This window comes from Pipistrellus kuhlii, unplaced genomic scaffold (genome assembly GCF_014108245.1).
Source record: "Pipistrellus kuhlii isolate mPipKuh1 unplaced genomic scaffold, mPipKuh1.p scaffold_m20_p_6, whole genome shotgun sequence".
Lineage (NCBI taxonomy): Eukaryota > Metazoa > Chordata > Mammalia > Chiroptera > Vespertilionidae > Pipistrellus > Pipistrellus kuhlii.
In genome coordinates, this window is record NW_023425562.1 from 29,951,873 (window position 1) to 29,967,670 (window position 15,798).

At 41.6% G+C, this 15,798-nt stretch overlaps 1 protein-coding gene across 4 annotated transcripts in view; it reads right to left on the minus strand.

Moving 5' to 3' along the window:
- The window catches only part of ARHGAP28 (Rho GTPase activating protein 28), a 116,633-nt gene extending 106,320 nt beyond the window's left edge, over nt 1-10,313 (minus strand). For 2 of the 4 annotated variants that reach the window (XM_045574415.1, XM_045574416.1), the window contains exon 1: nt 10,012-10,313. In XM_045574415.1, coding sequence (XP_045430371.1) covers nt 10,012-10,301 — 290 coding nt within the window. In that variant the 5' untranslated portion in view covers nt 10,302-10,313. The remainder of the gene's footprint in view (nt 1-10,011) is intronic. The other 2 variants (XM_036418760.2, XM_036418759.2) reach the window with 2 other exon arrangements.
- Nucleotides 10,314-15,798: the final 5,485 nt, after the last annotated feature.

A 15,798-nucleotide genomic window follows, 5' to 3' on the forward strand; every position in this document is an offset into this window, starting at 1 on the left:
AAATGTTTTCCTTTAAGATTCCAATGAGAAGCTGCAGCCAGTGTGTTTTCCAGACTCTCCACGTAAAACTTAAGGAGATAATGTGCATGGAGCGTTGAAATAGTATTTGAAAGGAAGCTAGGGAAATGCCTTTCTCACAACCATCACCACCTTTTCTCTAGTTTTATGCTAGTTCTTACTGTTTCCCAGTGAGAGAGCCAGGTTCCCCCTCATCCATGATCTCCTTGCTGTTGGCCTGGTTGCTCCCAGATTATGTTGTGGGCATCAGTCGCCTGGTAAAGGGAGCTGGTGACCAGGGGGCAACAGATGGTAGTCAACCAGGCTCAACAAGAGGGTTATTCCTGCTGAGGCTCCAGCAAGACACTGTTCCATACTTTCTTCCCAATTGCATCACAGGGGTTGTTCCTTGCAGTCCTCACTCATGACTGGAAGCCCATGATGCCCATTTCCCATTGATGACACACTCTGAGCGACCTGGCTGATAAGAACAGTTAGAGAAGACTTCTAAAGACATGCAGTTCACAGAGGAGCCAGACCACTCTTTTTACATATAGTAACTACAATAACTGTCCAATCTCTGTAGCTCTGGTGTCCAAGAGAACCAAAGTTTATCAAAATGAAAACCTTAAAAAATAGAGAAACATCAATGAGAGAGAATCATTGATCAGCTGCCTCCTGCACAACCCCTACTGGGGATGTGCCGGCAACCAAGGTACATGCCCTTGATCGGAATTGAACCTGGGACCCTTCAGTTCGCAGGCGGATGCTCTATCCACTGAGCCAAACCGGTTTCGGCCACCCCCCAACTCTTATATCACATTTCCAGGACCAACAACATGGAAAAGATCTTAGTTCCTTCTGGGAATTACTGTAAGACCATGAATTATGGCATTTCTTAAATGAAGCACTCAGGACTGAAGTGACAGTCATAACAGAGAGAAAATAAGTGATTTTTAAGTTATGTCTATCCATTTGACTATAGATGTATATATTTACCTCCTTAGTAATGCTCGAAGTCTTTATGGGAAGCAGAAAAGCAAGCAACTACATTTCTTGTGCTCACCTAAAAAATAAATAAGTGCCCAGAGCCAAGAGGCCATTCTGATTCTGACTTCTCCAGAAGATTCAAGTCCAGACTCTAATGGGCCCTGGATTTGTTTTCTAAACAGAAACCCTTGGTGTGGTTATTCATGGCTCCAAGGTCGCTGATGGATAAGAACTGTGCCCAGGCTTATGAGAGACTAGAGATGGCTCCTGGGTCCGGATGGCCACAACCTATCTTATCTTATCTTATCTTATCCTAAATTTCTGAGCAAGACAGGACAGAGCTGATCTTCACAAAGGTATGGTCCAGGACCTGGCTGGGTCCTTCGGTTGGTTTCAAATAGAGATAAGGTAAAAACCTGGCTGAACACTGGGAGACAGAGAAGGCCCCAATAATTCCTATGGATTGTTTTATCAACATACATTAAGAATCCTTATGTTGTGTCATATAGCAAGGAACAGAGTAAAATATACTTTTATTTTTTAACCACAGAAATCTACCTTAGTAGCTAAAGAAAGCAATTATTAAAACTAAAAAATGAAAAATTCTGAGAGCTAGTTACTAAGAACATAAACCTAAGGATTAAAGTACTAAAAACTGCCCTCCCCGCTTCTGCCCAAAAAAGCCAAAGGAAGATTTCCTGTTACTGACTGCTTGGATCTCACTTTCCTGGTCAAGTTGAATGATTTCTCTAGCACATTCTGTCTATTTTAAAATAGTCTTACCTAAATAAGACTGCATGAAGAACAAGCATAGTTTTTAAAATTAAAAAAAAAAAATCTTGCAATTGCATTTCTTTCAAGTGATAACGGTTTTTTTCTAATAAACTATATGCATTCACACTTAACCTACTTCATGCGTATTTCATTAAAACAGAGTAGGAATGATTGCAAAAGGAAAGACTAAATCAAAACTAAGCATTTGTAACATCTACCATGTGGAAGTTGTTGATGCTGGTTGCTAAGGGGGATACAATAATACTGATCCTGCTCTCAATAAACCTACAACAAAATTCAGGCAGAAAAACACTAAATACATAATATATTAAGTAATGTTTCAAGATTGAAATAACAGATTTAAAAAGCACCAGATTTGGAAGGATTGGGAGAGAATCCTGGATCTCTCATTACCTCACTGTGTGATTTTGGGCCTCAGTTCCTTCTTGGCATAGGACTGTTGTAAGGACTAAATGAAGTCTTGTATGACAAGCTCAGTTAAGGTATCAATAAAACTAGGCCTTCTTTTTAAAACAGACACCACCAGACAATGCATGATTAATTAATTACCAAATAATTACTGTTATGGCAGGTGAAAACTCTTCAGGCTACCAGGACTAAGGAATTCTTCAGCAGTTTATTCCTTATTTCTTTGACTGTTTATTCTCTTTTTGTTTTGCTTTTTTATCTCCTGCCACTTAAATACAGGTTTAGTCCCAACCACTGACATGTTAACTTCATCTACTGTGTAAATTTTTCAGTGTGGTAATGAAGATAGGGAAACGTGGGAAGGAAAGACATCAAATATCCTATTATTAGCTGTAATGTCATTTTAGTAGGTACGCTTAACATTTTTTCTGAACACCTGTCAGATTTCTCTACTGACCTGTAAAGATAAAGTCCTTTTTTTTAGGAACTTTGTAGAAAGATAAATGCAATAGCCAGTGTTTTCTAAATTGATTTCATAAATGAATACTGAACAGGAAATGCCAAAGGAATTATCTTCCTTATACATTACAGATGTACAGATAGAGATGTAAAGACTTATCTCTTATACATAAAAGATAATCAGTACCACAACTTAGAGCTACTAAAATAGTACAAATAAATCACAAGTGTTTTGACAGTTTCAAAACAACTACATACTACTCTGTCTCTGATTTCCGTTTCTCTTTCCTGTCCTTTGTATTGTGTGCTTGTGTGCAGTGGTCATCTGTTCATCTAGGGATCAGAAATGGAATGCACAGGTTTAATTAGTTTTCAGAGTAACATGAGACCCTCAGCTGGTTCTCTAAGTGACACGTAGAGCATGTTCTCCCACCCTTGGAATTACTTGGCACTCACTGCCTGTCAAAAGGATAGTTTTGTCAAAAATATCCACTTGGTGAGGAGTGATTTAACACATTTGATACTCAAAGAATGTCTCATAACCCCTAGATATTTTAAGAAGATGAAAACACAAGAAAACAATCCACCGCTTTCTTCAGTTCCCATCTTAGAGAATAAAGCAATTTTATTATTTTGTTTTGATGTACACCTCTAGTAATCACAAAGAAATGGACACATGAAACGTCATGGGATGAAGAAGGACACATGATCTGAAACTCACTGACCCACGTAACCAGAGTATAGCAAGAAACTGAAGGCAAACCAGCAAACCAAAAAAAAAACTCAAAGAAACCGGCATAAATGCTATCAAAATCTTTTGTTAAATTACACATTTTAGTTCTTTGAACAGCATTTTCTTTACACAGTTCTAACAAGCTTAATTATCTAATCAAAAGTAGATTACAAAGCATGTTAAAAAAAAAAAAAAAAAAAAAAAAAAAAAAAAAAAAAAAAAAAAAAGCCATAGCAGAAAGAACAGAACATTGCCAAAGGCTTTCAGGACTGTCTGAAAATAAGGAGAAAAAAACAATGATAGATAATACTTGTTATATAAGAAATAAAACAATGCACTAATATGAGCTATTTACTATTAAGGCAAGCAAACGTACACATCTCAGTAAATGCCTTTACTACAGCACCATAAACCACACTGTCTTACTAATGAGTCATTAAAGAAGGGTCATTTCTCCATTGTTTAAGGCTACATCTGACTTTTCATACAAAGAGGCTTAAAGGCAAAACAAACACTCTACTGCTTAAATGGGTAAACTTTATTCCCAAAACTTTCGTCAAAGAAACATTTTATTTCCTTTCTTTGCTTTGCTACAAAACATTTCACTTTTATTCTTTGCTGGAACTAATATCTAGAGACCATACATGGAGAAAACAGAGAACAGAAATTGCTTTAGAAATGAAATAGTTTGGCTTCAGGATGGAATGAGAAGAAATTTTGATTACATGCAAATTAGAATGTTTGCTTTCATTGTAACACATTTGCAAATGTGCAAGTGACATCTTAGGAACACTAGAAGGGGAAAATGTTTTCCATCAGGAGAAACAGTTCTAAGAAAGCAGAAAGCCTCATGGACTCACTAACAGACCCAGCAACATGAAAATAACAGCTACCCTCCTTTTCTTCTTATCCTCACCCAAGGGTATTTTTTTCATTGATTTTTTTTTAGAAAGAGTGGAGTGGAGGAAGGACAGAGACAGAGGGAGGGAGGGAGGAAGGAAGGGAGGGAGAAAAGGGGTAAGGGGAGAGAGGGAGGGAGGGGGGGGGGGGAGAAACATTGGATATGAGAGAGAAACAGCGATTGGTTGCCTTTTGCATGTGTCCTGACTGGGCAGGGATTAAGCCTGTAGCCATCCAAAATAGGAGGTACATGCCCTTGCCCAGGAATCAAACCATTGAGCAAAACTGGCCAGAGCTAGTAATCATCCTCTTGATGCAGAATTTCACTTAGCATCTTTGTGATTACTTTTGTTTTAATCCAATAATAAAATTTCCCTTCCAAAGAATCATGAAACTTTGAAAATTAGAGAATTTCTTTTTATAGGTTTCATGAACTCAGACCAGAAATAAAAAGTAAACTATTCTATCAGAAAACTGGGGGGGGGGGGGGGGGGGGGGGGGGGGGGGAGTAAGTTAAATTACTCTTGATGTCTTTTTACATTTCCTGGGTTGACTTTTTAAAGGTGTACAGTAACTCCCCTATGATCATTCTCATATATTAATTACACAGGGGAAAATTATAGTTTTACAATAGGGAACCCTGGCTGACATGACCTTAAGCAGGTGCTCAGAATTACCATCAACATTAGGGAGACATACTGACATCACGTACCCCTAATATGATGTTACTGAGAAGGGCCCAACATCATTCTGCAGAATTCTCACCCAAAATGCATATCTTCAGTTTAATCATGATATGATATGAGACCAATCCAAGTTCAGAGACTTCTTTGAAACAATCAATCAATACTCTAAATTATAGGGGTGTCGAACTCAATCAGAGAAGGGGCCAAAATCTAAAATCCAGCCTAAATCGCGGGCCGAATGATTTACTGAACAGTCATAAACCGTCATTGTAATGGAAACGCAGTGGAGTGCAGTGATGACAGCGCGGTGCGGGCCACATTGCAAGGCCTGGCGGGACGGATTTGGCCCGAGGGCCTTGTGTTTGACACATGTGCTGTAAAAACACCAAGGTCACAAAAGACAAGGACAGACTGTCACAGATTGGTAGAGGTTTGGGAGGCATGAGTAAATCCATCCTGGCTTCAATTCTACCACAGAATTGAATTCCGGTGCCAGTGGAAAACTGGTGAAACCAGGAGAAAGCCTATAGTTTAGTTAATGGCGTTTTACCAGTATTCATTTTCCCATTTTATAATGGAACTGTGGTTCTGCAAAATATTAACATAGAGGAAGCTGGGAAAAGCTTACACAGAACTCACTGAACTACCTCCGAAAGTTTTCTCTAAGTCTAATATTGTATATCAACGTAAAAGTTAAGAAAAAGATGTCATCTCTATCCTCGTGAAAGTGACTCTGTAACATCCTAAGTTCTCTAAATGCTGTGGGCACGTGAAGGATTAATGATCAGGGAGGACTGAGTAGGTTAAAAATGGACAAAGCAACTGGCCAAATGTTTGGGCAAACTACAGGATCAAAGGAAGTGTGCCAGATGTTTTCCACTCGCTCCTCACAGGGAGGCACCCCGCTCAGCAGGGGCCCCTGTAAAAAGAAACCAGAGACGAAAACTCTGATTTCAGCCCTCACATAGTGACCTATAAATATCTTATTCACTCCTAAGACTCCTATTTCCCTTATTATTGCTGAATCCTCTAGATAAAGTCCAACTGCCATGCTTATGTACATGCCCCTAAGCTCACAGAAATGTCTTTTCATTGATTTCAATCCAGGAAAGTACCAATTAACATGTCCTTAAAAGTTCCTAAACGTAGTCTTTTCTACAAAAACAGTTACTTTCCAGTCATCATTTTAATATAATCATTCTCATTCTAGTTATGATATGAGGAAATCACATCCCCTTTACAAAAGTTTAAGGTTGTTGTAGAATCAGAATGCCCAGGGTAAGCTTGGTTAGCTTCTATGTTTGTTTTTGAGGAAGAGTTGGTTCTTTGCTTCTTCTATTTTTATCCTCTCTCGGGAAGTTTATGGCATAATGAGATAAACAGAAGAAATACTCGTGGCCATTTAACACTACACCTTCACAGAAAAATGTGGTGTACTTTATCTGTATATAACTTAGAAGATCTTTGAAGATATCCAGCTTTCCTTTCAGCTTCTTTCCACTTTGTAAGGGAAATTATTTTGTATGTATGTCAACATGTTCACTATAGACTCTGAATGAGGGTATAGAAACTTAGCCTCTATAAAAGGCACATGATTCTAAAGACAATTCCAACCATTTGTTGTCACAGAACTGAGAATGTATAAGCTTTCATTCTCATTTTTCTTTACAGGATAAAATGTAAAGGACCGAATGTTTGCAAAAAAGAATTACTTCTCCTCCCAACAAATACTTAGTACTCTTTCCTGCATGAGCAAGTTTTAGGGATTGGTACCAAGACTATCTTACTCTCCTCCTTACATCAACAACTGTGGTTAAAAGTGATCATAGTAATAATTCAGCTAACAACTAGCAGGCGTCTTCAAACTACGGCCCTCGGGCCACATGCGGCCCGCAGAGGAGTCTGATCCGGCCCGCCAGGTTTTTTGGGCAGTGAGCGCAGCCGAGGTGTTACAGTAGGAATTAGTAGTTCATATAGTCCGGCCCTCCAGCTCTCTGAGGGACCGTGATCTGGCCCCCACTTTAAAAAGTTTGAGGACGCCTGAACTAGAGGCTTCCTTGGAATCGGACACTATTCTAAGCAGCTGAGGCCAGTTGCCTAAGGCCACATGGCTGTGAAGGATGTAGGTGGAGTCTGACCCCAAGCCAGAGTAACTGGTGCTTCATCCTGGCTACTGACTTTAATGAAAGACAATGGGAAGGCCCCGGAAGAAATTGCAATGGACACCCTGCTTCAGTGTAGAAAATTAACAGGAAGAAGCTTGCGGCTGAGCAGCCTTTACTAAGTCAGCTTCAGCGAGTGCTGGCAGGCACAGCAGAGGCCAAAGCTGCTGGATCATTTGATTTTATTTCTTTTCTTTTCTTTTCTTTTCTTTTCTTTTCTTTTCTTTTCTTTTCTTTTCTTTTCTTTTCTTTTCTTTTCTCTCTCTCTCTCTCTCTCTCTCTCTCTCTCTCTCTCTCTCTCTCTCTCTCTCTCTCTCTCTCTTAAGGTGGCAGTCTGGATTTATGTCTTAATTTCAGAGTGTTACTGCTTATTTCCATCCTTTCCTAAAAATCCTAGTGGTCTGAAAGGTAAAGAGCCATATTCTCGTGGCAGGGACTTTATCTCATCCATCTTTGTCTGCCTAATACCTAATGCGCTGCTGGCACATAGTAGGTGCAAAAAGATTGCCTTCTGCTGTTACCACCTCTGCCATTTTATATAATGTGATAGGAATTTGTCAATTTATTCACCAAATATTTACTGACCTACTACAATGTGCCAGACACTGTTCTAGGCACTTCGGGTACAATAGTGAAGAGAAAGGGAAGAGAGAAGAAACAGGGGATCATATTTTAGTGGGAGAAACAGGCCAAATGAAAACAAAAGCACACACAATCTGATGGAGTGGAGGACTGGAAAATAAGGAGATGGTTTGCTCTGAATTGAGCCCATGCCACCCAGAGCTGAAGAAAGAAACTTAGGAAGTTAGGTACAATAGCCCATGCTTCCTAGTGCCATACTGCTCACGGCTCCACAAATATGTCACACATATGTAAGCAATTTAAAGAAAAGGGTCTTCTTGAGAGAGAGAGAGAGAGAGCTTTCTTCATAAGGAGAACAATAAGATCTTGCTCCTTGGCTTGAAAGAAAGCATTGATCAGTAGTTAGTGAGTCAAAGGTTAATAACTTAGGCTTGATTATTTCTGTTATCTGATTCATGATTGATGATGTCCTCTGGCTCCTCTAAGGACAGGAACCCCCTTTTGATTGCTGATACTGGGAACCAAGGAATTAAGCCATTCTCTGGTCACTTAGTTGGAACAGGGCAAAGGCAGGGGTCGTCTATCTCCTGCATCAGAGGGTGCGTGGCACAAAGGTCCCTACAGAGAGGGTGCAGGGCAGGGCAGTCACCACAAAATGCAAACTTGGAGCAACATAAATCTAAGGGCAACTGGCATAGTGAAACGCTAGCTAGCTCTGACACACAACTCTTCTGCTCACATGTATTATCATTCCACAAGGCCACATGCTGAGTTAATGGAACTTCTCCTCCAGTTTGCTTTGGAAACGGATGTAGTTTCAAGCAGCCCAAATGGCACAATCTGGCTATTGCTCCTAGACAGCTGCTGGGAGCTACAGACAGGACAGCTCTACCAGATGAGGCACATGCCTCCTATCAGCTGTATCTAAAAATGCACAAGCTGGTCCCCAGCTTCTCATCAAATCACTCATATCTATTCCGTACTCATAATTTGAGTAATAAGAGTCAATGATTATGCTTAGAAAACACCCTAAGGACAAATGCAAGTTTGTGTGCTCAAGCAGCCTTTAAAATAATGTGCACAGCCCCTAAGACTGGAAGAAAAATGTTCTTTTCTCATTGTCTTGATATAAAAATTAGATTTTACTCAACCTGCACTTTTTGGGAAGAAACAATATTTTCTTTGTTAGTCAAGCCCCAAACAGATCTCATGCCAAGGCATTTTGTTCTTGTCATGGAAAGTAGCCAAAAAGATATTCCTTGAAATAAAAGTCACAATCTGTTGAAAGCCTCACAAAGTCCATTCAATTAGGAAACAAGTAATCATTATCACATAACTAAAAAGCATGAGAAAAAGTTAATGACTTAAAATAAATATGCAAAACTCCCCACTTGGAAAGAAAACCATCAATGGATCCATCCCTGCCAAATAGCAACATTTAAACAATTAAAATTTCCCCTAAATAAGTGTCAGATATCAAACCATCCTACTTATCAGTGAACTGCTTTTGTCTATCCACAGAAACTTCCCAAAGGAAGTTCCATTGGCCTTGATCTTGCATCAAATAGATGGAAACTGATAGAGTAATTTAACACAGATTCCTGACTTATTAAATCCAAACTGCACATAATGAGATGGTTAGAGGTCTTTTGACTCAAAAGAAATGTTATCAGTGCATTTAAAGAATAGTCAACATTAGCAATAATAAAACAATACCAATGTATTTATACAATGGAAAGTATTTTTTTAATCTATAAATAAAATTGTTTATAAACGTCTACTGAGATTTACTTTTTGGAGAATCTCTCCATCTAGTTTGTATTAGTCCAGGTGGCATGGAGTTACTCTACTCAAGAAGCTCTGGATAACATTCGAGGATTTAGGATAACGTATTGTAAATTCTTCTTTTTCTTCTTCTTCTATTTTTTTTTTTTTTTTTTACTTTCTGCTTGTGTTTCACTTTAAATGCTTAAAAAAAAAAAAAATTCTCCCATACCTCCATGGGTGCATCTGGCAAAGAGGAGGCAGATGCCTGCTATCACCAAGTTGTATCAAGAACACAACTCCTCTGCTACTGCTCTCTGCCTTCAGCCTAGGCGGGTGCGACTTCGCTCACTTCCCACTTCCAATCCAGAGCAACACAAAGAGCAGCAGGCTCCCTCCCCTGTCCACCCAAACTGGAAACAATGATCGAGGGCAAGGGGTGGTGGAGGGATGCCCAGGCTGAGAACCCCGGGGGCAAGCCGACACCCCCCAGCCCCAGCCCGGAAAGCCCGGCTCCCTGCGGAGCGCTCGGTACCTGCTGCCCGGGAGGCTGGCGGCGGCGCGGGGCGCGCAGCGCGGCTCGGCGCTGGGCGGCTGGGAGCGAGCGTACGAGTGGTAGGCGGTGAGCACCACGCCGCCCGAGTCCTCCACCTCCATCCTCAGCCGCGCATGTCCCGGCTCCCGCCCGAGAACAAAGGCGGGGACCAGCATGGACCAGCACCGGGACCCCGTCACGGGCGGGGAGGCAGGGCCCGTGCAGCTCCCGGGGGCTCTCCGCGGGCTGTCAGGGCCGCCGGCCCCGCCCGCGGGCAGCCCGATTAGCATAGATTGCAAAACCCGCCCCGCAGCCCTGGAGGGGGGTGGGGGGCCCCAGGAGGCGGTGGTGGGGTGGGATCCCTGACTCTAGGAAACTGGAAACCGGCTGGGATCCTTCAGGGCTCCGGCGAGCTGCTCCAGTCTAGTTTTTTCTTCTTCTTCTTCTTTTTTTTCCCCCCTTGCTTTGTTTCTTTTCCTTTTCCTTTTCTCACCTCCCCCCTTACAGCGGGAGGCTTATCCTCCAATAGCTAGGGACACTTCCTGCCTGGTAGCCCGGAGTGAGAGAAGGAAACCATGCCTGGGAGCCCCGGCTGGGCAGGACAGCAGCCAGGTCCACACTCTGTGGTCTGGGAAGAAAGGGAGAAAATGCCACTCTCATGTAAAACATCCACATCAACTATGGGAGAACCGGATTACGTGGCTGTGTACTTAGTCGAGTTACAATAAACTCGATTTCCTTTTCGGGCAGGTAAATTCCTGCTTACAGCAGGCAGAACATGGCCCTCCCTCGCCCTCAATGCCACAACAACCAGGCTCTGACCTCACTCCCACATCCCTTTCCTCCTCCCAGTCCTGATCAAATTAACAGGCAGCTTTCAGGGAGCTGAAACATGCTGTTTCCACAGGTCTTGCTGGGAGGTTGAGGAGTGGCTGGCTGGAAGGCGCCTACCTGGACTCTGTCTTTCACACCCAGACCAGGTGTGTTACCCACTGTCTCCTACACTCACTCCCCTGGGAGCTAGGGAGGATGGAAAGATGGCCTGTTAGGCTGCTTGCCATCTCAGAATCTGTTTCTGCATCTGGGAAAGGGGGAAAGAATATTCTCTCTTCTTTGTGGGGTTAAGAGCGCCAACGACATGCTAAGTTCTCAAGAAACATGGTTCTCTCTGATACTTCCTTTACAGCCATCCGGGGATTCATTTGTTTTCACTGCAGTCTCAGAGGTTGGGAAAGCAAAACGTTTTTCACCCAAAATGCTTTTTTAAAAAAAAACGTTTTGTTGATTAAAGAAAGGGTGGGATAATAACTAACATTTACCAAAATACTCCTGTACTGGATCCTGTACATTAGCTCTTTAAACAACTCTCTGAGGCATCATTATCCGAATTTTATGACTGAAGAAACTTACCGAGCATCTGTGTATGGAAAAGGCATTCACTGCAAAGGCGGTTCCATTCCCCAAAACTTGCAGACACAAAGAGACATCTGTTGACCTACTGTGTGTAATGCCAAATCCATTAACACTATGATCATACTTTCTTGAAATGTGACATAATAAAGAAATAGTGTACGTATTGATACATGTCCACAATGCCTCATCTATAACCTTGGCACCAGTTACATTTCAGAATCAATTAATATTTTTTCATTTTAAATGTAACTTGGTGCATGCAACATTTAACATAGAACAACCTCCACCCAGGACAATTAGAGACAGCACCCTGATTTTAAACATTTTCTGTAGCAAAATGAATTGAACCTAAGTGCAATAAAGTCTATAATTAGTCTCACATCGACTCAGGTCAGGTTTATCCCCAAATAAGTTTTGGCACCAAGCTTTTTTTTTTTTTTTTTTTTTTTAATGTGCACTTTTTGTAGCTTTTTGAATTTTGGAACTGCCATAGGAATTATAGTAGTGGAACTTTTTATGGGTATGGAATTTCTCCTTGGCATTTTTTTTTTTTTTTGAACTACAGACTCACAATTTTAAATACCTGCAGGGTACTTCCTTGAATGCACTTTGGCCATAACTCTCCCTCAAGATGTCCAGCACCACAGCAGCACTCCCTCACGCCAGCATTATAACCCTTCTTCTTCTCCTGTATATTCAAGTGTTACACACCCTTGCGTCCCTTTGACTCCTCTTTCCAACCAATTATCAAACCTATCAATCCTTGCTGCCAACCCTTCCTCCTATCCCCACTGCTACTGTCTTTGTTCTCCCATCACCATCTCTTGCCTGGTGGTGGCAATCCTTCCTTGACATAAATTACTTCATAGATTACCTCTTAAACTCTCCCCCTATTCGAAGTCCTGTAACATTCCCTCTACCTGGCCCTTCAGATATAGGGGTGGTAGCAGCGGTTGGTTAATCAAGAAATCCCTCCATCTTCCCTCCTGCAAAATCCCTACCCACACCTTTCTTTCCTGAGTGTCCCATCTCTTCCGGCCAAGATCCTGACTGATACACATCAGGGATTTAGGCAGTATCCCGTAGGCAAAAACATTAGAACGTCTGCAGTGAGCTGTATGAATATACACACACCATGAGGGATGAATACAAACAATAAACACTCATGTCAGTTCAGGTGTTTTGTCACCAAATAAGTCCAGGTCTGAACAAGTTTTGCGCTCAAATAAGTTACAAAAAGTTTTCAGAATTCAGAGCTTTTTGGATTTGAGAATTATAGCTATGGCATTGTGGACCCGGGGTCTGGGAACATTCTTGGTATGCTGGGAATCACGGCAGCCCAGGACTGTGACAGCTGGTTCAGCACAGAGTGATCCGGAACCCTGGCAAAGAGTCTTCATCTGGGAACTGGGCTGATACGTCTCCCCCCTGGTGGATAGTGGCCTTCAGGCTCAGTAGCAGCATTTCCAGTTTATCTGGAGTAGGGCAACAGTACAGGGAAAGTCTAGTTTCCCGCCCAGTGCTGCAGTACTCAGTAGTCAGCACCAACTCTGCCTATAGCAGAGCATGGAGCGAGCTGCTGACTGCACACCTGTTTCTCCACATGTAAAACAAAGAAAAAAGCCCACATCTGTGGAATGTGTATCATGTGCCTGGTTTCTGTTCTAGGCATCAGAACCCCAACTCATGAAATGCTCCCTGTAGCCTTCTCAGACACGAGTTATTGCTAGCATTTTCATCTTACAGTTAAAGAAACCTTCCCAGGTGAGGACATGGGCAAAGCTGGGATTCAAACCCAGGCAGTCTGGCTCCCTGAGTTCATGCTTTTAAGTAACATATTTCTATTTCATAAAAGCGTCTCTGAGATTCAAAATATATTCCTCCTCTATAATGTGATATATTGTAAAATAGGTAGGATCTATGTTTCTTTGTTGCAGCTTTCCATGCCTCCTTTTAGCATATTGAAGGATAGATATTATATATATATATAAAGCCAGTGACAGGAATGCCATAAACACTAGAACAACCAGAACACCATGGCCCTTCACTCAGGCTGGCACCACCCTCCAGGGAGTGGTTAGGGATGCCCCTAAGCAACGCGATAGGACAAAAGTTTGATGGGGGAAAGTCAAAAAAATAGAGGGGAGGTCTGCAAGGGTTGGGGTGGTCGGCCCAGAATAGGTTGGAGTGTGCTGGGGAAGGAAGAGGAAGATCTGATGGGAATGGCTCAGCACAGTACCTTCTCACTGGGAACCTGAACGTGGACCGAATGGGTGGCTGTTTCCCAGAGTGCGCTGGGACCGACATGTTCATGGCAGAGGCCGTCCTCCCGAAACTTCATCATTCCAAACAGCAAACAGCTACCAACACCAACACAGAAAAACCCTCTCCAACCAGAGGCCTGGATGGTGCAACGCGACTGAAGGAAACACCACTTAAGGAGGAGCTAGAAAAACCAGAAGTGTGCAAGCAGAGGATTGTGGGATTGTGGAGGACACCTGGGCGCCTAGGGCTAGAATGTGAGCCTGTTATTGCGCATGTAGGTAGTCAGCCCTGCAGTCCTCCGTCTGGCAGTATTTAAGGTTAAGGTTTGCTGTTCTTTTGCAACAAGGAAGATCAGAATTAAAAGTTTAATTTGTTACCTTGGTTTGAAGTGGAGGAAAATGGGATAGTGACAAATAAGAAACTTTGGATATAGTGAAGGGCAGTTTGTCCAGACTGTTGAGAGCTCAGAATTAGAGTTTAATTGGGATAGAAATCCTGCTAATAGCACCTGATGTCTGAAATCTGAGCTCTCTACTTTTAGGAGTTCCAGTTCAAGCTCTGGAGGCTGCCTATTAAAACATTTCTGGTTGGAAAGTGATTGTATAGAAGCCCATAAGTATTAAGCATTTGCTGTTTTTATCTTGCTTAGCTCTCTGTAAGGAATGTGGAATAAGGTTAGATGCCTCATATTCTCAAGAAGCTTGGATTTTAAAATAAAAAATAAAGAAGGAATATAAATATTAAAAATAAAAAAGAAGAAGCTTGAATTTTATGGGCGAAATCAGGCAGGCAGGCAGAGTGCTTAGGGGCAATAAGGCAGGCAGATGAGCGGTTAGGAGCCAGTGATCCTGGGTTGTGAGAAAGTACACAACCCTCTGCCCTGTCCCCACTCTCAAGCACAAATTTCATGCAGTGGGCCTCTAGTTAGCATGTAATAATGATGATGAAAATATTGATAAGTGAAAGTATTCCATGTGTTTTTAATACACAATACTAAGTTATTCAAAAATATATCTATTTCATTAACTTCTAAGAGCAGTTGGTGAACTGGTGGGAGTTGAGTTGTAGTTTGAATTATGAATTTGCTAACGATTGTCTTTGTTATCTTCATTTCTCTCCGTTTCAATGTTCTAATTTGAAAAGTGGGAAATAGTCTCAAATAGTTGTTGGGAAGGTAAATGAGCTAGCATCTTTGAAACACCAGTCATAGTGCTAAGCATTCCATAGACACTCAATAGATGCTGGTTCTCTTCTCCCTTTTTTACTATCTCCTGTCACCCATCTTCCATCCCAGTCTTTCTGAAAGCATCATTTGAGTTCAACCATCCAGTGTAAAGAACCTGATTTGGGAATTCCAAAAGAGTTTCTTAGGAATACCCAAAGGCGTTTTATAACCTTCTTGAAAAATGAGTCAGACTCAAATGAAATCAACTTTTCTGGAAAGCCTCACAAACTCATGGCAGTAAGTGTCATGAAGCCTGGAATATTTCAACAAATTCACCCTCATGAAGAAAGGCAAGAAAACAGAACATTTACGCAAAACCTTAACATGGACAAAGAAATGTGCCTCCTGTGGCCCTGGCTGCTTCTCTAGCTAAACTGCTTCTAGGAAAATCGTTTAATCCCGGAACAGGCGAACAGGTGCAGCTGCTGGAATCTTTGCAGTCATTGACTGCCATCCACTCAGCAAGAGGATTTGAAGTTACATAGTTATGCCCCTATCTTGCAGGAAACAAAGGCACAGTTCTTACCTACATAGGGGAATGTGTTAATTCCATCAAAACTCCACCTTACCTACATGCACGCTTCCCCAACATTCTCTAGGAATACTGGGTAAAATGAAGGGGAACCAATGCAAACTGCATTTAATATAAAGAGAAAATACTTTAATGAGGTGGTCCTTTAAAAAAGTATTTTAAAAAGTAATGTGCACATCTTGAATTGCCACCCTAAAATATTTTTTAAAACCTATTGGCACTACTTAAATTATTCATATTTATTTTCTGAGTCCTCTCATTATGACACTCCTTTTAGATTATTCTGACATTTCCATGGCTCTTTCTTAGCATCAATTTTTAAAGAGATACCAGGGCCTCTTTTTCCTCAGTA